This window comes from Galleria mellonella, unplaced genomic scaffold, assembly GCF_026898425.1.
Source record: "Galleria mellonella isolate WM207_F2 unplaced genomic scaffold, CSIRO_AGI_GalMel_v1 utg36, whole genome shotgun sequence".
NCBI lineage: Eukaryota > Metazoa > Arthropoda > Insecta > Lepidoptera > Pyralidae > Galleria > Galleria mellonella.
In genome coordinates, this window is record NW_026442086.1 from 2690224 (window position 1) to 2717628 (window position 27405).

The window sequence follows — 27405 nt, forward strand, 5'->3', positions numbered from 1 at the left end:
TGGACAAATTAAGCTACTAATGCGTAGTTGGATTTAAAATAAATTTGACCAAACTAGCAGTCTTCCATTAGTTTTTGGTTAGAATTATGATGAAATATATATCATTTAATGTTTTATATAAGTACAACCTTGTGCTTTATCTAGAGGCTTATCATATACATTATTACCGTGTTATAATTGTGTATTTCGTTATTTTAGATAATTATAGTAAATATATGTTACATGTTACATAATGTCTTTTTATTATAATACCTACTTGTATATACTACAATTAGAATTTTTAAACGGACTTTTGCCCTTCAAACATTTGAGATTTTAGGGACAATTTTAGGGGGCGCTACCTTAAAATCAAATCCAATATATGTTTTAGTAATTCCTCTTAGCTAAAACTAGTTAAAACCCATCCACTCCTGTAGATGTCGTAAGAGGCAAGTAAGGGAACTTAATGATCGAGGGATAGGCAGCAGTGCAGCACCCTTTAAAACATCATCAAAATCTAACTGCGATTGCTTACCCGCTTGCCTAACGTGGCAACTGCTGGCAAACATCAGTGGCCTCATGTACAGTAGTGGACAGTTAACGGCGGACATAATAAAGACTAGTTTAAAATAAAGTTAACAGTTTTCGTATAATAGTTATAGTTTGCGTCAAAATTCATATAAAAACAAATGCTCAGACATAACTTTAAACCCTGGTGAGATAATAAAACGTATTTTACGATCTAGTTTCAACACGGACAAATAATCCAAATGTGTTAGATAAAAAACATATTTTTACATCAGATAATACATCTCAACTGAGATTGTATGTGGATTAAAATTTATTAAAAATTAAATGGTTATGAGTTATGATCTTAACATTTCATAACATATATTTGTCATTGCCAAAGAATATTTAAATATACATTAGTAGTGTGAATAATTTTATATACATTTATTTTACTTCACAAAAAAGTTTCCTTCTAATTTATATATAGTAAATATTTGTATGAAATGAAGATACAAAATATTTGCAAAAACGATTTTATTATCAGTCACAGTTATCTATTGTCATACATAATAAAAATTACGCGGTAGGTAGGTAGTAGCATTATAAATTGTGATACTTTTTACATTTAAGGATTTTTTTTTATACCACAAAAGTAGCATACAAGCATACAGCCTGTCTGATGATAAGCAGTCATTGTAGTCTATGGACGCCTTTAACACTAGAGGTGTCATTTACTTTGGTCTTTAGAGAAAACCTCGGCGGGGAGCTCATTTTACAACCTGAGCACTCGCAGAAAGATCTGTGAGGATAAGGATTTACCGCATAGTATCACTCTATCTGAAACATAAGTAAAAACTTATGCTTAATTTCGGAATGTGTATAGACATATGTAACATATGTAAATCAACCAATTACATTTTTGTATTCCCACTACTTTAAAGTCGTAAATCTTCTTTATTCTTATTTATGATGACTGCTACAACAATAAGCGACAATAAAACTATATGATACATCCAAAATATAGAATTGTAGTACTTTAACATTATTGTGGTATCGGAAATTATGAAACACGGAGTCAAGTAGATCAAACAGAACAACCGCATTATTGAAAAACCGATATCCCATGATAATTTCATCTGAAATGTTAAATTATACACTTTATGTTGAATCTATATCTATGCATTTTCATTAAAGTTATATAAAAATTGTGATCAGAATATGTTAAGATTATTTAGACAATTACATATATAAATTTATACACTCTTATACAACATGAATAGACTACCCAAAAAGTTTTGTGCCACCCATACTACCGCTCTCCGTCATCCATTATTCGTTAACAGTTCTGAAAACTAAGGTTTTATACTTCCTGAATCCGAGTTTACAATAACATCATTCACCCTATCTACATTATCTTGATCTATGGTCCATCTTTCTATACAAAATTGAATGCGACGTATCACACTTACTGTTTGTGGGATTTTTAGACAGTACCGAATTTATATTTTTTAAACTACAGACCACATTACATTTTATATATACAATGAACATAAGTTTAAAAAAAAAGTAAACTAGAAATGTTGTTGTTGGAAATATATCGGTTGTTAACAGTTACCGAGCCTACTGGGTTGTAGAGCTTGCTATATTCAGACTCCAGATGCACGTAAACCCAAAGAGTGGCAGATAATATAACTTGCTGTAGCTTAGGTCCGTACCAGATTGTCCATGCAAGAAATGAGCAGGCACTCCTGGAAATATGTATAATTTAGTATCTAAATATCTAAGCTAAATAAGTATATCGAATATTTTAATACGCACTAGTAGTAGTTTCATGTATAGATAGGTCATAAATTTTAGTATTAGATATCAAGATTCTATCTTGAAAATATATTCTCGTACACTGATATTTTTATTTACTCGATAAAAATGTCGAGTATACAGTCTAATACTCCACAAATAGCTACTTTTGTTTATGACTGAAGTACCTATAATAGGTACGTATTGGCTACTTGACTTATAAAAAAAGATTTTCTCATATCATTTGCATTTTTTTTTAAATAGTATCAAGGTACTATATCTTCGCTAATTCTTATGCGATATTAATGATTATTTTGCAACCCCGCGCCGCTCGTTTACTTCTCAAGATGGTTACATTTTGTCAAGATTCAAATGTAGGGTACATTTCAGGTACTTTTTAATTATCTTTATTAAAAGATACGGTAAGTAACTTTAATTACGACGATAATGGTCGAAAAATTTAATTTAAGAAAAATATTTTTTTAACCTATGATATAACAATTTACTTGATTTCCTTGCTTGCTTTTGTTTTCGTTAAGTTTTTATATATATATGCCCAAAACCAATATTGTGTTGACATATCCCAGCATCGCACTGTATCTTTCATCTTAGGTCCGATTAATAGTTTTTCATTTTCGAAACATTTCAACATTGAAAAATTATATTCCTGCATAAGTGCTACGCCTGGTGTATCTGTCCTAAATTGATTATATACTCTTTAGTTAAATAATGATTAAAACAAAGCTAGTAACCAGTCATTGTATAGGATATGCACTTGATTTGGTACGGAATACAGATTGAATAATTTAATTTCGATATGGTACGGAATACAGATTGAAATTAACGAATTTTAAGGATATTTAATAATTTAAAAGATATCATCAAAGTCTGTTCCGATATCAACTAAATATAAAAAAAATTCGTGTGAATTACATGACCAATCAGGAAGATAAATGGAACTAAACTCTGGAAGTCACAAGTGTGTTTATCTTTACCATGTCCGGGTGTAAAAGAGCTCCTCTGGCATCATAGTACTATTCATGCCCATAAATAACTGTTACCAATTTCCATCAAGTAGGCTGTCAACTCATTCACCATTCAATGAGATCAGAAGTTGAATAAAAATAAAACATATGAATGATACGGTTAGCATACACTAATTTCAAAAAGCTGTACTGTACGGAAGGACCATAGCCTGGTAAAGGTTGACATTTGGCTGGATACACCCCGAACCCGGCCTCCGTGGCCACACTCGTGCACAGCATCAACACGATGTGACATTGGAAGAAGTGCCTCATTAGTTGTGAAATGTTGTAGAGGAAACGATGATCCGTTCCATAGTTTACGTAAAAGTTGTCGTCGTAGTATATCTAAAAACAGAAGTGTTTCTTTTTTAAGGTGAAAATTGAATTATAAATCTGCTTATACCATCGATATACGCTGGTGAAATACGGTGGCAGAAATTACCCATCATGTTTGTAGGGAAATTGCATGGAGTTTGACTTGACAGGATATATTGGTAGCACTGGAGCTGCTAGACTCCATTATTACGAATCCTCACCCCCAAATGTTCCAGTAAACAGTCCATAGAATAGAAATGTGTTCCTAACCTATTTAAAGGAGATATGCAATCAACTGATACATCATCATAATTACGTCCATTGCTAAACATAGACCTTTTTAGGATCGACCATTGACTGATATTACGAATAATCCTAAGCAATCCGCATTCACGGATTCCTTGCAACAGATTCGAGGTTATCGCTTAATGTGAGGAGGCAGTCGTGCTACATTGCAGTCGCCTCTATAAAACCACCACTCAAGAGCCTTTCTTTTCAAAAAGTTGCAGTATTACAAGTAAGTTATCTATCTTTTGAAGTATATCCGAGGTAGCAATTATTGGTGATAATGACCTCGATTTTCAGACTCTAAAATGATTTAAAACTGAAATCTTAATTAAGTCGCAGACGTCATCTTGCTGCCTGGGATCGGATACTATAGTTCTCCTGATCCATTTTTTATAGCTCGCCACGATGAGCGATTTCAAGCTTATTCATATTGTCAACGGCGAAGTTCCATAAAGTCGGCACGAGCTACTTAGATAAGGATGCCATTATCGATTATTACTACATGCAATGGACCAAATTATGTTTATAGTTATTTTTCATCGTTAGACAACTAAGGAGAAAATAAGTATAACCTGTGGGGAATATTTCAACGTAAACAAAAGATATCCGAGTGTATACAAACAAGCCTTTTTTAGTTTTTGTTCGGTAACAATTCTCCAATCACCCAAAGTTCCAAAGGGACCGTTAAAGTGGTCGTTGAAGATTTTCCATCTGTAATAAGGACCTAAAGGAAAAAAATAACAAATGTACTAAATCATTAGCTAGTACTAAACATTATATTTTATTAAATTCTGCCGCTGTCGAATCCGTTTTTTTACCGTGAAGCAGTTGCGTTTGCATTGTTATGTTTCGGTTGAAGTGTGGAATATGACAGTGATTTTACAGGGTACAGAGGAATAATACCAGAGTCCTCAGGAATGGCAACCCATGGGGGGTATCATGGGCGAAATAGTATATATATTTTTTTTACAACACAGGGGTCAAACGAGCATGCGGCTCACCTGGTGGTAAGTGACTACCACCCCCATGGTATTTATTACTCATGTCTATAGGCGACGGTTACAACTTTCAATCAGGTGGGTCGTCAACTTGTTTGCCATTTTAAGTTGCATAAAAAAAAATAACAAAGCTTATTTTTTTGCCTCCTAACTATTCTTATAAATATTGAAAATATCTATTTCGAATTTCTCAATCACCGATTGGCGGCCTTAAACTATTGCTACTTATCATTACGTTACATTTGAAATTCTAATTAGAAATTGCCCTACACACCATACCTTTATGTAATCCAATAAAGAAATAAGAATATGCAACTATATCAAGAATGCTCGGTTCTGAAGATAATCCGTTGCTATCGTCGATAGGCATTTTGGAACTTGACAGCCCTCTTTGGAACATTTTACTCCTGTCAGCCATATTTACTTCAAAAGCCAGTCCCACGAGTCTTAACGCCATAGTTTGGTGTATCCATAACACGTACTTAGTGGACGTCAGGTTAAAATGCAAGTACAAAAGGTAGGTCCATGTGTAAGCTATACTTATTTGGTGAACAAAACTGAAAAGAAAGTCTGTTTTTAAATATTTGAGATGGTATCACCACCTGTCTACCAGTGTCAAATAAGTGTGAATTAAAAAAAAAAATAACAAGAACTTACAACAATGAGATGCTCGTAAAACTCAAAATTGGACGACTGCCCGTTTATTTGCAGTCACCCAATTTATAAAACATGGTAGAAACAAGTGGAACAAATTTTCTTTGAACACTCATTTTATGTTTTATGTTACATCATATAGATGAGTGAAGCTTACGCTTCGCCTAATGGTAGATCACTATAATCCAAGGTAAGATTATAGTGCATACAATACACCGTATTATTAAATTTACCTGTGTTATTATCTCTATCACAGATTAATATCATCATACTTCTATCTACCCCCTATTCTCATTGTATTCTTACACAACCATTTTAATCATACTAATAAATAAATAATGTTTGTGATAATTAGATAATGAAAGAATTGCTGGAAGGAGACGTCACTCCTGGCTGAAGGACCTGCGGGAGTGATTTGTGCACAGCACCATCTCGCTGTTTAAAGTTGAAGCTTCAAAAATTTGGATTGCCCTTGTTGTCCAACCTCTGATAGGGGTGGAACTCAAAGGAGCGCGACAATTAGATGATTTCTAAACGGCTGAACGAATTTTAATGAAATTTAGTTTACAGATAACTCACACATTTAATACTATTTTACGCAAAGGGATACATATCAAATTACCGTTTATCACAACATTTGATTATAATAATGTTGCCCCAAACGAGAAATATTGTGTGGTAAATGTGATGGCCACAAATCAAGCAAGCCACAAGTAAGCCAAGACCCGCCCCATAATTGCGTTTTATTTCTGAATTTTCAATTTTTTTGTAAAAACCACCTAAGGAAATGCAAACTAATAAAGAACTAAAATAGACAATATCGTCAAACATAATTTAAAATTTTAAAGAGTTAATTTTTGTAATCTGATTTGCCACTGACTGTTTGAATCTACTTTTGAGCTTTGACAAGTTTGTCAAATAAAGAAGATGAACACAAATATACAATTATTTATCTAAAATTAATGACCAACAGTTTAAAAAGAAAATACGAAAGAAACCTTTATGTTATACTACATCTATGAAACAATTCTATTTATGCATAGATTATGGATATTATATGCGGTGTTTCGTTATATCCAGCAAAATAAATACAAGGCCTTTGAAGTTAGAAGGTCTAGTTAACCTGGTTTCAGTTTTATGAGATATACATAATTAAATATTAAAATTATAGAAGACATTAATTAGATAAAAAAAAAAAAAACGCTTTCAAATCAAATTAGTCCCATTCTGCACTATTAATATTTACTTCAGTTGGTTCGAATAGAGATTGGTTTGACGGAATTTATAAAACAAAATTTTCTTTACTAGGAATTATGAAAGTAACTCCTGAATATATTATTTATATTTAAAATGTAAATAATATATTCACATGTACAACATAGGATGTATATATAATATATACATCCTATGTTCAAATAGCTAAGCACCATATCACAATGGTTGAACTTATACAAATGTGAATAAAACAACAAATTGATTAAATAAACAATTTACTACACGTACTGTAGGTTCACAATAAAAATATTCACTAACGGAGGTATGTAACACATTGTCCGATGCAGATCTAGTCAGGTGCAAGTAGAGCCTATTACAAATCCGTCTTAACTTAGAACAAACCTCATTAACTGTGCTAAATGTATTTGTGGAAATTGATTAAAGTAAATAAATAAAAAAAAAAAAACTTCTTAAATGCGTTACAATTATTCACTATAGTAAACTAATTTGGCATACCGGAATGTTGAAAATTTTCTACAGCTTTGGCCTTCAAATTTGTGTACTCTTTCGCAAAGCTATGATGTGCTTGCAATTGTTCTGTATGTAGAGGGAAAAACTATTTACCTAGGCCACACCCGGAAAAATCATCGCTACCACATTACCTATGTGTCCACCTTTTAATATAATTATTCAAATACAAGAATAAATAATGATTTGCGATGACAAATCAATACTAAGTACACAAGCAAAGTTTATCACCATCATAGAGAAACACACTATCGTATCGGGTGCGACTACGAAATTCTTTACAAGATATATCACATTTAATAGAATGATTTCACTGAGAAACAAACAATTAACCTATAATACTGCTCCAACATTACATTTTTAATAATTTCATTAAAAACAATGACTTTAACGCAGTGTAATAACTGACTAGCATCTAGTTAGAATTATGATATAGTATACCAACACTAAACAGGCATTTTGATATTCATATACTCCAATACCTAGGCATCTGTTAATAAATATTAGAATTTATTATAATATAACAAATTAATATAACTTAAATTCGTAATTCACCTGTTCAACATAACGCCATTTGATTACAAGTTTAGGCATTAGCTATACAATACACATCCATACTAATGGCGATATTACATTATCCAATTCCATTATTACAATATATACACTTCTAATATCTATTGCGAACTATTCTACATTTTAAAATTCTTTAAAGTAATCTAAAGATTAATTTAAAGTATATTACAGAAACTATAGTATTATATAATGTTCATGTCCGCGATACAAGTTCACCCTGTCATGTCATATTTTATGAGTTTTCATTATTGCTTAGTAATCATTAAGTTCGGTAGCGCCGCGCGCTACTTCACACGATGTAAACAAAATAAAATCTTATACAATTTGTAACAAAGGTGGATATTAATATTATGGCAACATATGGAACATTTTGTACAGAAAAACATAAAAACTAAATCTGCATCAGACACAATCAATGATTACAATCGAGCATTCCCCAAAATTACTAGTAAATATTACTATTAGTAAAATTTGTAAATTTGTGTTTCTAAATTGGTTACCAGTAAGAAAACTGATATTATACTTTTTTTAACTATTCACAAGAACAGAGAGATTTCTATATTATATAACACGTATGTACGTATATATGCCATAGAAATATTTCTATGATATAATTACTATCTAATTTTTAGTCGGGAATAAAATAATATATAAAAAAAAAACGCTATTCTCTATCTATACATGTTAAGTACTATAGTTAAACTAGATAAAATCCCACTATTCTCACTAATAGTAATGCAACGAAATGTTTCCACTTTCTTACTGGTACTAAAACTTGAAAAATATACTTTTCGATTCATTCCGATCCTATTACTAGTAGTAATAATTAGTAGTTACTCTGAAAAATACCCATTACAATCAAACTAGATTGCATTGTTTCACATATAAAACATACACAACATACAAAATGTCATACTGGCGAGGCCACTATGGGTAGCTCTGCATTCCTGCAATTCACAATTCTGGACAATTAAAATTTTACCTTGTCACATATTTGTTCATATTTCCAGTTCTCAATTCTGCATATTAGTACACTTACCATCGACACATTATTAACATTTTTTTTTATTTCGACCTCTTCCTAACAATTAAGTTTAAGAAAGAAAAGTTTAAAGTTATATCTCAATAAAGAGCACACTTGATATCTAAACTCAGATCGTTCTAACACTAAACTATTATTTCCAAAGTATATCTGAATATTAATTATTCCATACATTCTTAAATATTAATTCCACGCACGTCAAATACAATCATTGTCACATCTACTTAAGTATACTGCGCTGAATTGAGACTTGGAAGAATCAATACTTTGTACAAATTTAGGCATAATTGAGACGCAACGATACAACTGAAAGAATTGTGACGTAAAATGACAGCTACCTGATACGATAAACCATCTATGGAATATATATATTTATAAAATAAAACCCCACAAATATATTGACATTGAACATGCTTTTAAAATTTTCTAAATATGTATTGCCTTTACAACTATTGTTATATTAATCACCACACCTAAATGTTGTTAAAAAAGTATTGCCTCTAAATATTTATAATACGAAAGAGATTTTTTTTATTAGATCTACTTATACTGGTTTCTATTTTTTATATAAAATTATGTTGAGAATTATTGCAAATAGCTAGTTCGGAACGGAAAGTAAAGAAACTTAACATTTAAGTACTTTTCATTAGAGTTATGTAATTTGTTCCACAAATTCTGTGAAGGAACTTTTTTATTATACATTTTAATACAATTGTCAACGGAGCAACCAGAGACAACACAAAACAATGTCGATAATATAATAATAGTATTACGTGCAATAGTCGGAGGTGTAACCAAAGTGCTAGAATTCCTAATTACGATTTAAATCGATTAAGTTGAAGCTTCTATAAGTATACGCACAACGAACAATTCAATTTTTGTTAAAATCGTCAAGATTTTCTAAATATTTTAACCGCTTCGACCAATAGTAACATTTTTTGAATTTTATTATATTTTTGATCTATTGCACAAACACATATAGACGCTATGCTTATCTACTCGATTTAAGTTTTTAAATTTTTACAATATCTACTACAAAGTTAAATACAACATCTAGAACGTTACATTAATAATTACAAAATCCAATCGGTGCAAATGATTACAAAAGTTTTATTATCCACATTCGAGAAATCACTGTAGGTAAACGAAATATATTTATACATTTTATTTTATTAAATTTGATCGGTCCTATCACATTAATTCGTACAACAATAAAATGCGAACAGCATTCATTTAGTAATAATTGGCAGTCCTAAGAGTCACTATAGTCTTTAGCGGCACTACGGGAGACCGCAAGAGGTACACATACATGAACAAACACGCCTACGCGTACGCACACGCACACGCATGTGCGCGGTTGCAACTAGTCCATATCCGCGGCGGGTTGTGGAGACGGCAGCTAAGTAGCTCACTTGATGAGTTGCGCGGCGCTCTTGGAGCGGCGGAACATCTTCGCGCCCTTATTGGGCGCGGGTAGCTCGTGCTAGTTGTTCCCATTCGGCGCACGTGCTAGCGCTGGCGAGGCAGCAGGTGGCGGCGGTCGCCCGAGCGCTAGCGATTCCTTAGCGCCGTCGGTGCCGTAAATCTTGCCCGCTTTCTTCGCCATGGACGCGAGTAGTTCCTGGGAGCACTTGTGCGCCGACCGCAGCGATATCGCCCACTCCTTTAGTCCAATCTCGTCCTGATATTTATGAAATTTTTGTAAGATGCATGATTTCGTTGACACTGACTAAGACACGAAAAGGCTAGCGTAAACGGCTAGTTACTATTCCTAGTTTAGGTTCATTGTTACAGAGCTTTTTTCATTTTCTACATACACAATAAAAATATTATAATATGTATGTTTTATTCAATATATTTATTTTTATTGTAAGTTGCACAATTTTTGTACGATGCTGTGTCGGGCAAAATACAAATTTGGCTCACAGTAAAAAATAATTATATATAGATTATATTAAACACTATATAAATTATATTTCTGCCGTTAAACAGCTTACTTTGCATATTGTTTGAATGGTGGTATACAGCAGAAAAATTATATAGCTCATAATAACATACAATAAAACAAAAAATTTTACTATATTACCGTATTTGTAAGCACGATTTTAGTGTCGTTCCTCGTCCTAAGAACGATGCACTGCTCGCTTTTGATGGAGACGAAGTCAGAAGAGACTTCTTCGACAGTATCCAAAAGTATCATCTCGGGTTTAGCGCTGTTCTCGAGGTGGAGCTCAAGCCGGTTTGGGTACAATTTTGCATAACGTGTTTGCCACGCGCTTGCGAATGGACCTCCCAGCTTCTTTATATAGCCATGTAAAATACAATCCGATTCTGAAATAATGGAAAATTATATTATTATTGTTGATGTTTGAGATATACTAATAAATACTACTTAAAATAAATAAGGGTCACTTGTTTATTCTGATATCTGAGCCCATTTTTAACTTTGAAGTAGTATACTTAGCTAGCTATTTTTTTAGTATCATGTGCCTTTGTCTTTATAAAAAATTTTATGTGTAACTGGCCGAGGCATTTATAAGTGTTTTTTTTTTTTTTTTTTTGCGAACATAACATGTTTACCAAAATGAAGATTTTGAATAGTTGAATTACTATTAAACCAATGAATTAATTATTTTTTACATTTTGAAAAAATATGCCTAGGACTCGAAGACATATGGACTTGTGAACCGCAAGTAGAACCATAACATTAAAAAGACTATCGCAACGCTTTATAGCTTTTCAGGTTGGTTTTTCACAACGAACGATAAATAATTCTTGGAATCGATTTCAAAAGACTGGGAAAGTATCCAGAAAATTGGAATCATGCATAATTAGAACAATCAGTTCACAAGGACCACTACCTACGCTTGACTGCGCGCTGAGAGCGCCTCATTACCGTCCGATCCTTAAAAAACCGTTTGTGACAGATCACGGGGACCGTTTTAGTGATCAAACTAGTAGGATGGGTTGTTCGAAAATCAGCAATTCTTCAGAAATCAACAATAAACGGTTTGCACCATGAACACCCAATGGAATACATACTACGTATCTTCTGGAGAATTGTTGATCTTTGGAAAAGGAATCGTTTATAAATTTGAACACCACAGGATGTACTATATATGTGTACATGTGTTTTTTTTTATATTACAAATAACATTATTTATTGTACAAATTACAATACTATTGGCTTTTTATTGCGTGATGAAAATCACGACATTGTGAAAAATAGCAGGTGGATGTATTAAAAAAGAAATTAACATAAACATTATAAGTATTTTATAATAATGTGTGTGTGTGTGTGTTCAAGGCATTTGAGTGTTAACAAACCTAATTAATCTGAGAGACGATGATTGATTTGGCCCTAATACATTGGATCTAACGTTTGACCGTGTAATTTATCGACAAGTGACATATAAATAATAAAGGAATTTTGTTATCCTAATATATTTTTTAAGAATATATAAAAATGGCCGCCGTGTGGGCCCGGCATGGAATAGAGGATCCCTTCCGTTCTCGTGGGTATAGTAAGAAGGGAAGGCGAGGGACAGGCAGCAACGTCCCTCTTTAAACATTTCCAAAGTCTGACTGCCGTTGCCTATCTGGCTGACAAGCGTGGCAACTACTAGCAGACCCCACCAAGGGGGGGACTTATGTTTAGCAGTGGACAGTTAAAGGCTGACATGATGATGGTATAAAAATGGCATATCCTTTATTCTTCTGGTTACCCCGTCTAATTTTACAGTCGTGTATTAGCAAAAAAATACTAATACACGACTGTAATTTTTATACCTTTTTCATCAGCATCGAACTTCTGCTTTTGCTTGGCTTTTTTCTTTTGTTCCATTTTGTCAGCTTCCTGATTGATGGTGTCGAACACAGTCTCCGCTACCTCGGCTTGCCAGCGTTCCGATATTACCAATGGAAAATCTTTGTACTGCATCTGATCTGATTCAGTTAACTGTAATACAATATCAGAATATTAATTTCCGAATAAAAATATATAAAATAACATATATGGAATACATTCATAAATATGTAGAAAAATAGACTTCTAAATTATTTCAATAAATTTTGGTGCAAATTTATAAAAGAAACTACTTATATTCAGTGGTTTTGCTCGTGTGAATTAGTACGTTAAGTATCTTACACATTAAGTTAGGACATAGTTAGTCAGTGTACTAAATTCATTATTCAAATCCGTTAAAACGTGTCAAACTTCATACTTATGATATTAGTATGATTAGTATGCTCTCTACCTTGATACCCTTGGTGTCTTCCTCATCAAAACTGCCAATATCGAAAGCATCGGCTGCGTTAACCTCCCCGCGTGGTGGTATCAATGGCGGGGTGTATTTCTGGTGGTACACTTGTTGCCAGTCGATACCGGCGAAGAACACGTGCTCCTTCACTTCGTCAGCTCTGCAATAAGTATCAGTTAATATCACACCACTTTTTTATGCAACTCACTATGGCAAAAAAGCTGATGGTCCACCTGATGGAAAATGGTAACCGTCGTCTGTAGATATAAACAATACCATAGACATTGCATATTTTTTATGTAAATCGGTATGGGAAATAAGGTGACAATCCACCTGATATAAAGTAGTAACCGTGTTCTATAGATATGGTACAAACCACGCGTTGTTATTCCAAAGGACTATATAGCCATGCCTCCGAACTCAGTAACGTCACTGCCACATCTCAGCCCTCAAATAGAAACAATTATACAGGCACAGCTCCATGGCGATAGGAACACGAGTGAGATGCCATGTACACAATCTTCATAGTTTCTCTCTGGTACTTATTTTAAATCACTTATAAAAGGCCTGAATAGTTTTAGAGCATTATTACAGATTCACAAACTACTTTTTGACTGTTTTGAGTGATTACTTGTCACTCAAGCTAAAATACCCTGTTTATAATACTTAGTATGGCAAACAAGCTGACGGTCCACCTAATGGAAAGTGGTAACCGTCACCTATACATATGAACAGTAATGGGTATCACTGAATATACCTACTGTGATGCCATTCCTGAGGACTACAGTGTTGTGTCTCCGTACCCAGTAACTTCAGTGCCATAACCCACCTTCTAAACCGAAACACAGACATGCACACACAGTTGCTTCACGGCAGAAACACGGGACGGGACAGAGGTATCCATGCAGATGGCTTTTGTACGAAGTCACCCTAATACCCAGTGTTACGAAAAACCAGACAAACATACAAAGTCACAACCTAAGACAATTGGTGAATGTTCGCTTCTGCATGCGACAACTTAAGATACCAGCCGTAGACAGGTGGCAAACGAATCTATCTGTAGTCACGTTTTTATTAGGATACGCATATATTTATATATACGTACCGAACACGCTATCTTATTCTATGTTACGCACGCGGTAGCAATAATATGTCTATTGATAAATTTGTCACTTGTCTATCCTTATAGATCGATAGATAGATTGATTATCCAGCCCCTTGGCTCGATCTAAATTATCGTATTGCAATAATATTACGAGTAATATAAAATATTTCGGTTACATTACAATAATTACACATTTAGCTATTAACGTAGATTTTGTAATTCTTTACAAAAAGTCCAATATTTATTTTTAAAAGTAGTTGAACTTAAACACAGTTGTAAATGTGTGAGCAATTATTGTCGTATTTGTAGTTAGACGCATCGTTTGACCAACTTGTCTTATTTCAGTAATACCATCATCATTATTTTATGATAATTTTATTTATGAAACTCAATAATTTTCTCCAAAAAATATGAGTCGTAATAGGAAAGTAATTTTAAATCTTACAGCCCATTAACGTTCCACTGTTGGGCATAAGTATCTCTCCACAAAAGAACGACATATTCTACTTTTACCAGACTGGCTAGATAGCTAAAGAAATATAGGACTTTAATTTATTTTTTTGCACTAAATATACACATATATAAAGGAACATCAAATAATATATAATATTTTTTATTAGAATAAAAAGAATGGTGATTTACTTTATTGTAATTTATCACCTTTTCTCCGGAAATTATTTAATCTACCGAACATGTTTACCCAACCGCGCAGTAAGAAGAGTAACTATCACTTTCAAAATCATAAACTTTAATATTTAATATATTTACTTAATTATAAACTTTAATAGTTTTTTATGCAGTCGCGATCTTTGGCGTGACATGTAACTTAAACAGCTTGATGCATTTTATGAAATAGAATGTTGTTTAATTCAACTTAAATGTGGGAATGCTAACCACATGAGGATAACATAACATCAATATGGCAATAACGCACTATCAAAACATAAACGTCACGAGCACTTTAGTATTGTTATAACAAATAAAATTCCAACACCATTTTAATACAATCTTATGAATTATCACATGCAATTGTACTTACCCCCGCCCCTTGCATCCTAATCGCTTGTTGATATCTCTCTGAAGCAAACCTTCCAGCAAACTCTTCAGGCTGGGACTGAACGATTCGGGCAGTTCCACATTCTGGTACACATTGTAATTCTATTGCAGACATTATTCCATCTTGATGAAAACTTATCATTAACAATACATGCATTTCTCCTTTTTCGTATGGCATGTTTGTGCGAGAGAATCATGCACATTATGGTCGGATGGTATAAGGAGAAAGCAGTAAGCATAAGCAAAATTTTAAAGATAAATCGTCACAAGAAAGACAAGTAGCGATATATTTAACTTATTTTTATTAAAATTATTGATAGGCATTGCCATACAAAGTGAGTTGCGAAAGAATTAAAGTTGAATAAGTGAATGTAGTGTTTAAAAATGTACTGAAAATAGTATAAGGGTATATACGGAATAATAAATTTTATTTATATAAAAATGCATTAAAGCGATCCAATACTCAGCTACTATTCGTACATAATCTACATAGCTTTCAGTATTTACCGTACCACGACAAGATATTGTACTATTTTACGATTATAATTGGGAAGCAAAATATACCTATGCAATTGCATATTAAGATGTATGCATGTTTAAAATGCTCGTGCATGTTCACGAAACCGTCGAAGAAAATAATACAAATGCATACGTTTTGCCTCCCTTATATGGTAACGGTAAAACGTAAGTACCGTGCTGTTTTAAATGTTAAATCATTTTAAATATAAGATACTATAAATAATCTAAGCAGCTATTGTACGACGGTTAATAAAAAGCTTTATTAAATTTATTGCAAATTATACAAATCGGATGCTGGTTGAAAAATAATCAGTCTAAAGATAAAATATAATCCATTATTCATTTCATATCTAATATACCTATGTACGGTATGTGTGGGATGTCAATCACTGATTAGTGCAATAAAAATAATAAAATACTATGCTGGTAGACAGGAAACAGCTTAACTATGTATTTTTATAATCTATTTTTTTTTTTAATATACTTGGCACGTTTATTTTTTGAAACAGGTCATTCAAAACTAAGATAAACAGAAAAATATTCGAGACAGCCTTTTATTTAAATTCAATCTTTCTTTTTTACCGACTTTGGCGGTACAGCAATTTAACATATTGCCTCACCTTCTGACGGACGCGGGTTCAATAATCGCAAAATACAAACATTTGTAATTTTATGAGTATTTTTGTATTGGATGGGTGCTTTTTACGTATCATATCAGACGGACAGTTATTGCCACGTTTGACAAGCGGGTTGGCAACCACAGATAAGCTTTTAGAGATATTTTAAGAGGGACGCTGCCAACCACAGGAAAGGAAGGGGTGGCCTATTCTATGCCGGGACCATATGGATGACTTTCCAGGTTTAATACATATTAATCACAAATATATTTTATGCACTTATATTTCAATAAAAAGACATACCAAGATTGTTTATAAAATATGCCAAGTATAAAAAAAAAAAACAGTTTATAATGTTCAAGTTCCGATAAGGAAATTTCAAAAAAGATTTGTAATTGCAGTACATTTTTAAACATCATTTGTCGTAAAAGTAACAGCTTGTTTAGTCTCACTTGTGAGGAAAGACCTTCATCGTTATAAACAAGTCTTTGTTCAGTGAATTTCTGATATAACTCAACTCAAAGGAGATGTTTTAGAAATGTTTGTAACCTGGGCCCAGTCATTGTACACTATTCATTAAAAAACGCTTCTGAATATTTTTAATATTCTAAAGTAACACATCTCTTCTTACAACTAATTTTTTTTTGCACAAAATATTTTCAAATTTAACTTTTTCACACCAAACCACAGCATGATGGTTTATCTACGTTATTATGATAATTTTATTAAAAAAAATACGTATGAAGACAGCTATATAATTGCCAAATACGTGCGATTTTTCGAGTGTGTGGTTTTTATGCGAGAATTAATATTCGTGTATTATGCTATTTTTTTAAACAAACCTTTTAACAATCTCTTGGGTTGTAAAATTTTTATATTTAAATGGCCCGTGATATTAAACAATAATCGTAAAGAAACAAGTGTTTTTTTTTTGTTTTAATAAACTACTCAGTAAATTAATTTTGTTCCATTCTTTCAATAATTACGGTATTTACCTCAATTTTTTCCGATACTGTATTATGACTGTGCCCGATAGAAACATCTCTTTTATCTATGTATGGTTTGTAAATAATTAAAATACCAATGAGAATTAAAGGGAGCATAGAATATTTTTATGCTAAATTATTTAAGTCTGTAATCAAATTGGCATGTTTATAATAATTATGGTCATATTTACCATAGTCAAAGTCATCCGGTCAATTTCGTGTTTATCCTTGGTTTTGTGTTGACGGAATGGCGAGTGACCCTTCAACAGTTTGTATAGCATACAGCCGAAACTGAACCAATCAGCGGAGGAATCGTAGCCGGTACCTTTGGAAAGTACCTCCGGCGCCATGTAACCGTGTGTGCCACTGTAAAAAGTAAATAATGATAAATTGTTATTCTCTATATTGTAACAGTATGTAACAATCAGCATCATGTCATATTCTTATCTCTACAAGAGGCAGTCAAAGAAAAGCACAATACACTAGCGCAAATGGAGAAAAATTCGAAATCCTTACATAAAACCGACTAGTCAACCTAGTAATAGGAGGTTTACATATTTTTTATTTTAATAAAGCCCATTCTTATAATCCCCGTTTAGACTAGAAATTTATTTTTGGTAAATAACACTATATGATGTTAGGTATGTATTTATTATAAATTAAAATTAAATAAATAAATATATTTCGAGCATTCCATTCAAATTCTAGAGAATTTGAAAAGCAAAGGTAATAAATGTTTTTTCTTTTATTTCTTTAGCAATAACAGTAAATTAAAAGTACCTGAAACTATTTCAAATGCGTACTATTAGTAGTTGCTGATATATATTACTACGACAAAACGAACGTGTTTAAACATATTTCGGTATAAAATGCTAAAAATGTGCATTACATTGTTTCTATTATTATAATATAGTAATTTGAAATTACTTACACGCTTGCATGAGGTTTCTTTTTTGAGAAGTCACAGGCGAGCCCTAGATCCGATATTCGCACGTGACCGTGTTCATCAAGCAAAATATTCGCCGGTTTTAGATCTCTGTAAACTATATGACGTTTGTGCATGTGTTCCAAACCTAAAAATAAAAAACAAATAACGTTGAAGTTTGTATAAAAATATATACTAAACTAAACGAGGATATTATATATGCTTATAAGATAATATTCTCTAAAAACTCATATAGATGATGAGAAATGAAATATTGTAATTGTAACTGAAAAAGTATAATTGAAATTATCATTGTCGACTACGTTATTATGTATGATATTAGACTACAATATATATCTGTACTGTAGTGACATAAATTAACCAACTATAATTTATTTATGGAATTATATATGATATCTTAAATAGCTTAGGGATAGCCTGGTAACATCATTTTTCGTTTCTAACCTGTATTTATAGCTCTAAAATGTACAGATGATCATAATACGTTTGATAGTGTAATAATATTTTATGAACGTTGGTTGCAAACAAACAGTTAAATAGTAAATGTCATAGCACACCTGTTGTACCTAATCAGATCACATCAGGTACGTCACCACACATATTAATACCTCACGTACACATATATCAGTAGTAAATCTGTACAACTGGAATATAATATTATAAACAAGCTATATCCCGCGGCTCTATTCGCGTGGTTTAAGATAAACAGTGACTTTTATGTTAACGATTTGTATATCATTGAAAACAGTTCAGTATGTACAATAGTTTAAGTGTGATTGTGCAACACACATCAAAACAATTTTGTATAATCATTCACATTCCTAATATAAATTAACGTAGGATTGTAATTTTGTGTTTTACATATTGGAATCTTAACAACTTAACCATTATAAAAATTAGCATATATCAAATCTGGTATTAAGAAGGGCTTGCTTTTTTTAACCTCAGTCGCTGAAATAAAATTGACTTGCTCACATTTCGCCGACAATATTCAAATCCGTCAGGGCGAATGGAGGGCGTCATGTTTCATGGTTTTTGGCCACAACAGAATATCAGTATCTCTTTTGAGGACAAAGCAATAAACAGAGTTGTGACCATTTTGTGTTACTATGGCACACGTAAGGAAAAAAATTGTTACTCCTTTTATGTATTTTTCTGTTTATTTATACGTATTTTTTTTTTATCTCTTTTTATTGTGAAATATCTACGTCTGTTATTATTTGGGTGCTGTAAGTACCTAATGCAAACGAATTATACACGTCTTCTGGTTAAAATACAAACCTAGTATAACTTCTGCGGCATAGAACTTCATTTCTGCCTCGTTGAACACACCATGTTGAGAGAGATGATAGTGAAGATCACCTCCATTCATCAAATCCAAAATGAAGCAAAGCTTGTCGGGTGTGTGGAATGCGTATGTCATGCAAACGATAAATGGGCAATCCACCTGAGAAATAAAGGCAAAAACAATTACTATTTCATATAAATCTATTTTACTCGTATTTGTATAGTAGATAGGTTAGATTACAAAATAATTAAAAATCCATTCTTGATATCAGGCTTTTATAGGTGTATTTGCTAGTTAATATAATATATACATGACGATATGACACGACGAGACATGCCGTGTGGTCATAGCATAAAATGAGCCACCCCTTCCTTTACCGTAGGCGTCGTAAGAAGCGACTAAAGAAACTTAATGGTCGAGGGACAGGGAGCAGCAGCTCCCCTCTTTAAATATCACCAAAGCCAAACTGAGGTTGTCAACCCGCTTGCCAAGCGTAGCAACTACTGGAAAAACTTCCCCTCTATGTTCAGCAGTAAACAATTAACGGCTGATATGATAATAATGATCATTCATGACGATACACCGTTAATAGGAGATTTTCTAGAGATTGTTGAAATAAAACTTTAGTAACAAATTGAAAAATTCAATAAATTAATCGGTATTATTGCTACTGGACATTAACAGACTGTCTAATCTATAGCCGAATCAATAATTCTTTCATTTATACTTTCATTATTTTCTATTTAAACAGACTTTTCTAGTGAAACTGCACATTTTATTCAAAGAAACATGGGTCAAAAACGTCAAAAAATTAACTACCTATAAATTAATAAGGTTGCGTCTAACCAGCAGTCTGGTTCGAGTGAGTTTTTATATTTTTCTTCCTTTTTGCCACATTTCATATGTAAATATTTTTATTTTTACTCCCTTAAAAAATGTTAACAAAAGTCAATCTCAATCTATAGTATACATTAGAATATCAAAACTAGAATATAAAAGACTAGAAGCTAGAACTAAAAGCTAGAATCAATAATAACATAGCATAGGAGGATTGCGATATTTTATGTCCTCGTGGGTATGTCGAGTGTCATTTGCAAACTACTTACGACTCGGTAATCAAGCTGTTTGTACCACTAATTTGTATGTAGAAATATACGCATTCAATTGCTCTATTATTTGTCAACGGTCGGCTGGCAGAAAACACTTTTAGCAAATTCAATTTATACTGCTATTTTTGTTAGTACCTACTCCTATTAAAGACATGTTACATTCTGTTTTTAGCAAGAAATATTTATATCTGATAAATATTATACGTATATAAATAATTATGTCATTTATTTATTAACATCATCATCTCTTGATTTCGTTTATGAAATGTTTCGCGGGTGAAACGGACAAAGCATAGTTTGTGGAAAAACGAAATTTATTTGTAAGTGATTTCAAAGAGGTATAGAATTTTTTGTAAGTCTGTTAAATGCTTGACATTTCTTGTTGTTCTTGTTATTATTATCCTGTTTGACCACCCGATATTTTAAGACGGGCCCCATCTGGTAGTGGCATAAACATATTCAGGACATTAAAGTTTTCAGTGTTCCAGACAGATCGAATATGAAAATACGAAATGAGTTAATAAATTTAAATTTATAAATGAAAATGCACATAAAACTACGTCGTTGAATTATGGACACTACTATATTACCATATTATACATATTGTATTTTGAGTTTTTGTGTTTCACCTTCAGAATTTTTACTGAATACTCTTATACAGATAAAATACCTACCTATTATAAGTTCAAATAACAAATGTTTGACGTTTCATGAATAATACGCAAGTCCAGATATGAAATTTAAGCCTGTACATTACATGCTGTCAGGTTTCGATTGCTTGCAGTCATGAGAAGTTTGTTTTTGTTGAAATTTAGACGCAATACCAGTAATCTAAGGATAGACTATGTAGTTTATCGATATAATTAGCCATCTGTTACACATGATACTTTCATAATGATGACCTAATACCAGACACGATGTATTAAATTATATATGCATTGTGTATACTGCAAATATTATATCCACCCATACTCTTTGATAAAAAAAAATTAAAAAAATTGAATTGATAGAACAAATAATTTGTAGAAGCGTCAAATAACACAAAGTCACAAAGATAAACTCATAGTTTAATGTGATAATTGTACATTTTACGAATGAGATATAAAATGAATTTTCAAACACAATTTTTTTTATACCACGGAGGTGGCAAACAAGCATACGGCCCACCTGATGGTAAATGGTTACCGTAGCCTATGAACGCCTGCAATACCAGAGGTATTACGCGCGCATTGCCTACCGTGATGAAACCTCTTGACCTTTACTCCCATGCTGTAGTCTCTTGGAAAAACCACGATTTGTAATGCAAGAGTATCGAACCCGTAATCATCGCAACCAACCCCGAAGGTAAGATAGTGCGTTACACCGTTACTTCATAAAGGTCACAGTATTGAATAATTTGTTCACGTTGGTAACTATGAGTGTACGTAGATCGTCTGCAGTAATAGGAAATAATCTTTGACATAATCTGTGTGCCAAACATTCATATCAGTTCAATTGTTTGTGTGTGATTGAATAACAAAACAAACATCACAACTATCGTAGTAAACATTTGACTTGTTCATATTCCATCGAGCATTTTAAGTTTGTTAACAGAGTGGAATTAATAATTCCTGGAGTTTAAATTGGCATGCTACATTTTATTACCTATTGGAAATATATAGCAATCGAGTTACTTGTGCATCCGCTTATTTACTACCATTATAATATGATCTGAGGGTCTACCATGAAATGCTAGCAAATATTTGATGTTAAAATTACATATAACATAATGTTTAAAAATATTAAAATATTCGACATAGACGAAAACACGATATTGAGTCCGAAAATTCTGAATTTTATTTCATGATATACTCCCCGATCTTGTAATGCATACTACTATGCAGAACTAGCAATCTCGTGCAATGGATAAGTGCAAAATATATTATATGGAATTGACTTACGTTTACGCTTACCTACTAAAGCTTGTGTTATTTCTATACATTTAGTACCTGGACTTTAGCGACATTATTGATGAAATGTTACTTTATCTATTTCTTAGATCCTTCCATCTAAACACGTGACAAACTAATTTAACGGTAGATTTCTGTTAACATCATCATTATCATCATCAATTCAATGTGTGCCACACATTATTGGTTCTTTTCACCGGACTTCAAAAAGAAGGAGATTCTTAATTATGTTGTATTTTTTTGTTTGGTACCTCATAACTCTGACAGTTCTAAACCAATTTGAACAATACTTTTTTATCTAAAAGGATATACTTACAGATTGATCCCATAGATATTTTAACAAAATCAGTTCAATAATTTAGTTCTTTAATCAAAATAATGAATTTTGTGACAATAGTAGTCAAATTTATTTGTAGTACACAATCATAATGATTGGAATTTGTTTCGATTATATCCACAAAATAGAACAAAATGTCAAATATTCCTAAAAGAGGCAAGGGAAATGGAAATAGGAATGGCAAAAAAGGCGACATCTCAACCGATGGAAAAATACTAAGGTGTTTCGCCTCCGTACCCTGTAACTTCAAACCCAAACACGACCAAGTAAACAGAATACAGCTTCTTAACGCTAATGTAATATAATTTTATGACTCTATTAACACACTGTTAGCACAACTGCATGTAACAACCAAAATTACCATCACATGAATTGTTTTGAATAGGAGAAACACTAAGCCAATCATTTACCTAAACAGATTCCAAACAGTAATCTACACTGCTCAGCAACGTCGAATATAGCTTAATAACAGTGCGGTATGCAAAATAGCATTAATAGCAATAAAACGTGGATACTTCGGGACGTATAAATGGCTTACGGAAATATTTAACTGCACGGAACTACTAGTGCATTCATTCCCTTTGTTTGATCGGTGGGCGTGTGATTCGTACATTCGACCGGATTATATCGATTACCGCCGTTCACAATGTATGGTAAAATTCCTTCAAGCGTTAATAATGATTACGTCCCTTATCTCCTTATACATATAACGGCCAAATTATAGAACAAACGTTACATCTTTAGTGTTCCGTATACGACAACGAAAACGAAACACATGTGTATACCTGGTTGTTTCCTATTTTTAATCAGAACTAATACATTTATGAACTTATTAATAGCAATAAATTATTAAACTATCATTTAAATAGGATCCTATATATCAAAGTCATGTATATGAATCTCATACAAAGATAAACATACTTATTTTTAATACATAAATAATACATTTTAATGTAATATCTACCAGTTCAGCTTACGTGTAATTAGATCCAAAAAACCAATTGATTCCGAAACTAGTCCAGCTTTTTTCGACCTAATTACACGTAAGTTAAACCGACAATTATTACATTAAAATAAAATGTATGCTTAAAAAACTTTTAACAATAGAGTTAATAATACACATACAAATAAAGATACTTATAAACACACGTGTTTTATTGTGCAAATCAAATCCAACAACCATTAGAAGGTGAGGCAATGTCACCACCAAGATGAGCAGCAGCACACCAAGGGCTATTAAGAATGTCTATGGTCTATTAAGAAAGGCTATTAAGAATGTCTACCGTCAACTCGTTGCTATTCCAAGTTATATAAAATAACTTCACAAACTTTCACATTTACATTCATCATCAGCTCAGCCATTATGTCCAGTGCTGAATATTTACATTAATAGGATAAATTTTTGTTTCACGTTATCTTCAAAGACATCGTAAAAAAACTAAACAAACTCGAGATCAACAGAACTGTAATACGGATATTTTATGTGTGATACAACTGTAAACACTTTGTGTGCAAAACGATATACCGTAAAACTTAAATGTTGAAATTTAATATATTGCAGTAAATAAAAAAATTATAGTCTGCAATAACTATAAAACTCAAGTTCAGCGACTGTGACAATGTAATTCTATAATTCTCTACACCGTTTTAAAACTGATTGATTATGGAGTGCTCTTAAAAATAATCTCTGATAAATATGTTATGAAATAGATAATGTTGTGTTAAAAGGTAATAAAATACAAGTGAGTTTCAATATAGAATAAAGCTAACACATGTGCACTTTCTCATCGGGCTTCGATAAGTATTATAAGTAGTGGGTCCCTTTAAAAGTTTGTATACACTAATAACAGTTCGGTAGTCCGCCCACTAGGAGGCGTGTCAGGGTGAAGATAACCACGATTCCGTGGAGTTATTTGTAAGACAGACGACGCGGCGCCCACCCGTACACCAGACGACCGCACATAAAAGATAAGCTGCTACGTTGAACAAAATTAACTAAAGTGCATTAAAACTTTATGTACGATGCGAGTCACATAATCGGTGTAGCGTCATTTTACTCTTTCACAATACGACGTTATGAAATTGAAAAATAAATCAATTTATAATTGACAATTCTGATAATATATTAGAAATGTCTAAGTAAAAAACTATAAACAATTTAAATAGATATTAATATATTTATAAAATTATTGTAAGTTCCATGAACAATTTGATAGTGTTAAAAATTCAGTTTACTGACAAAACAGGTAACAAGGACAACGGAAATCCTGTGATAATCTTTGACTGTGATTCGACCATTATTGTAATTGTGTTTATATAGACCGATATTAATCTGAACCAAATTGCAGTCAACTCTGGTTAATAGTAATGGATACTGACTTTATACTTGCAAGATTTGACTGTAACATACTAAAACATAACTAGTTTTGAACATTGCTCGAATTGAACATGAATTTAAAAAATATGCTCATGAGTCACACGAACACTGCACGCCTTTCAATTCTGCTAAAACATGCCAATAAAAGTTCTATGATTTATTGAACTCAACGATAAATATTATAGACTTATTTATCAAATAGTGAGCATTCAATGGACAATATTAAAAGTCCAGTTTCTAAAATAAAAAAAAGAAAGTCGGTTATTTGGCAACAGAACAGCTCTAATGATATCATCATTGTGGGCAATAAAAATTATTAGTGTTAGATCTGTTTGTGCGAAAGATTTTCAATCAAAAAGTAAGGATAGACAATTCAAGACTGATATACCTTGTCAACGTTTATCTATAAAAGAGGATCGATTCTCGACGAACTCATAATTCAATATCGATGAAATTTGTCAACCACAGCCTGCTCGCTATAAACCCGAGTTTGCTTGTCCGTAAACATAAAATAAAAACATTTATTAGGCACCACACAACATAAAGTTCCAAAACGAGGCCATGGTGAAAGAAAATTCATGCCAAAACTTGACTACGTAATAATATAAATGTAGTAACAGACAGTTTCTCGTTTTAGAAACTTTGCTTTGGATACAGTTGGCCTTGTTAAAGTTTACGGGAAGCCTTTTGGGTCACGAGGAATAAAATATTACTTGTTACGTGGATAACGAATAATACATTTTATTCGCTTTCACAAATTCAATGTATTTTTATAATTATTATGTCTTTGAATATCGTATTTTTCATACTCTTTACTACTAGCTACTTTGGAACTAGCTATTTACTGCGACTTCGGCCACACAGTCGTCTATCCTTAGACGGCTCTAAAATTGCGATGGAAACATAAAACAGCGATCTTCCATTTTCATGGTAATTTCTTGAAATCCTTAGTAGTCAATTACATATAGCAAAAAAAGGTCCTTTTTAAAAAGATATATTCGTCACTATTGTACCCGGTGCCTTCGTCCACGTGAATCAATATCCTAAGTTAGTATAAAATCTATCCGTGTACCAAATTTTATTAAAATCTGTTCAGTACTTTTTGCATGAAAGAGTAACAAACGTCCAATTTTACAAACTTTCGCATTTATAATAATACTATAATAGGATTTCAATTTTCTATCTCCAGCGATTTACACTGTTCGTTGACAAAATCCAGACAGTTACATCATATTGGTATTTCAAAATATTTAGTTTGTCACAAAACTCTATACAGTTTATAGGTAAGTTATAAGTAACTAAAGTTAACTGTGAAGAAAATAACAGCAATGAAAAAAAACTGCCGTGTAGTCCCGGCATAGAATGGGCCACTACTTCCTTTCTCGCGGTTGTCGGACGAGAATTTAATGGTCAAAGGATGGGCAGCAGCGCCCCTCTTAAAACGTAACCAAATCCTAACTGTGATTTACCAAACCGCTTGGTAAGCGTGACAACTACTGGCAACTGACTAACTGAATGATGAAAGAAAAAATATTAGAATCACGGTTAACTCCGTGTTTGGAAGTTAAAAGAAGTTGGAACAAGTAGTGGAAATTGGTTTGAATATTGGATATGAATTCAATAGAAGGGAAATGAATACACAACGGATAAGTCGAAGGAAATCAATTGTGAGAATATAATGAATGAAATTATGATATATTTATGATGCCGCATTCGGTAACAGAAAACGTAACCGGAAATATAGAAGAGAAAGTCAAACATGTAGCAAAGATAATGAAATGAAAATGAATGTAGTGGAAAAGTGAGCACTGAGCTGCAAGTTCCGTAAACAAGACCCTTGACATTCGATTCTCTCTTCTTATCCCGTAAAAAACCTAACGCAAATACAGATTATGTAAAGTTTGATGATTTCTGTTTAATCTTGATATTATAA

General features: G+C 32.4%; 2 protein-coding genes across 4 annotated transcripts in view; both read right to left on the minus strand.

The window, feature by feature from the left end:
* Positions 1–472: 472 nt before the first annotated feature.
* On the minus strand, positions 473–6978 carry LOC128201216 (lysophospholipid acyltransferase 7-like). Of its 2 annotated transcripts, XM_052897496.1 has the most exons (8): positions 6189–6978; positions 5192–5469; positions 4487–4638; positions 3418–3656; positions 2793–2984; positions 2105–2237; positions 1405–1625; positions 473–1326 (listed from the first exon to the last, which is right to left on the minus strand). In XM_052897496.1, the coding sequence occupies exons 1-7, from the start codon at positions 6395–6397 to the stop codon at positions 1425–1427; spliced, it is 1404 nt and encodes a 467-aa protein (XP_052753456.1). In that variant the 5' UTR covers positions 6398–6978; the 3' UTR covers positions 473–1326; positions 1405–1424. The 2 variants fall into 2 exon arrangements, with proteins under 2 accessions (XP_052753456.1, XP_052753455.1); XM_052897495.1 differs by lacking the exon at positions 2793–2984 and having other exon boundaries at positions 3442–3656.
* A 61-nt stretch (positions 6979–7039) lies between these two features.
* LOC113520648 (G protein-coupled receptor kinase 1) overlaps positions 7040–27405 on the minus strand; it is a 57228-nt gene continuing 36862 nt past the window's right edge. The window contains exons 9-16 of one of the 2 annotated variants that reach the window (XM_052897494.1): positions 19694–19859; positions 18398–18539; positions 17658–17832; positions 15328–15428; positions 13181–13343; positions 12714–12882; positions 11011–11255; positions 7040–10605 (exon numbers count right to left, since the gene is read on the minus strand). In XM_052897494.1, coding sequence (XP_052753454.1) covers positions 10408–10605; positions 11011–11255; positions 12714–12882; positions 13181–13343; positions 15328–15428; positions 17658–17832; positions 18398–18539; positions 19694–19859 — 1359 coding nt within the window. In that variant the 3' untranslated portion in view covers positions 7040–10407. Of the gene's footprint in view, positions 10606–11010; positions 11256–12713; positions 12883–13180; positions 13344–15327; positions 15447–17657; positions 17833–18397; positions 18540–19693; positions 19860–27405 lie in introns of both variants that reach the window. The other variant, XM_052897493.1, reaches the window with a different exon arrangement.

Bases quoted from the DNA above. Each gene is read 5' to 3' on its own strand.
- LOC128201216 (XM_052897496.1), bottom strand. From the start codon at position 6,397: ATGTTTGACGATATTGTCTATTTTAGTTCTTTATTAGTTTGCATTTCC. The intron at 5,470-6,188 runs GTAATTTGATAT...CTTTCTTTTCAG, and splicing joins ATCAAATGTTGTGATAAACG to TTTTGTTCACCAAATAAGTA. The intron at 3,657-4,486 runs GTTATACTTATT...TTCTGTTTTTAG, and splicing joins CGTTGAAATATTCCCCACAG to ATATACTACGACGACAACTT.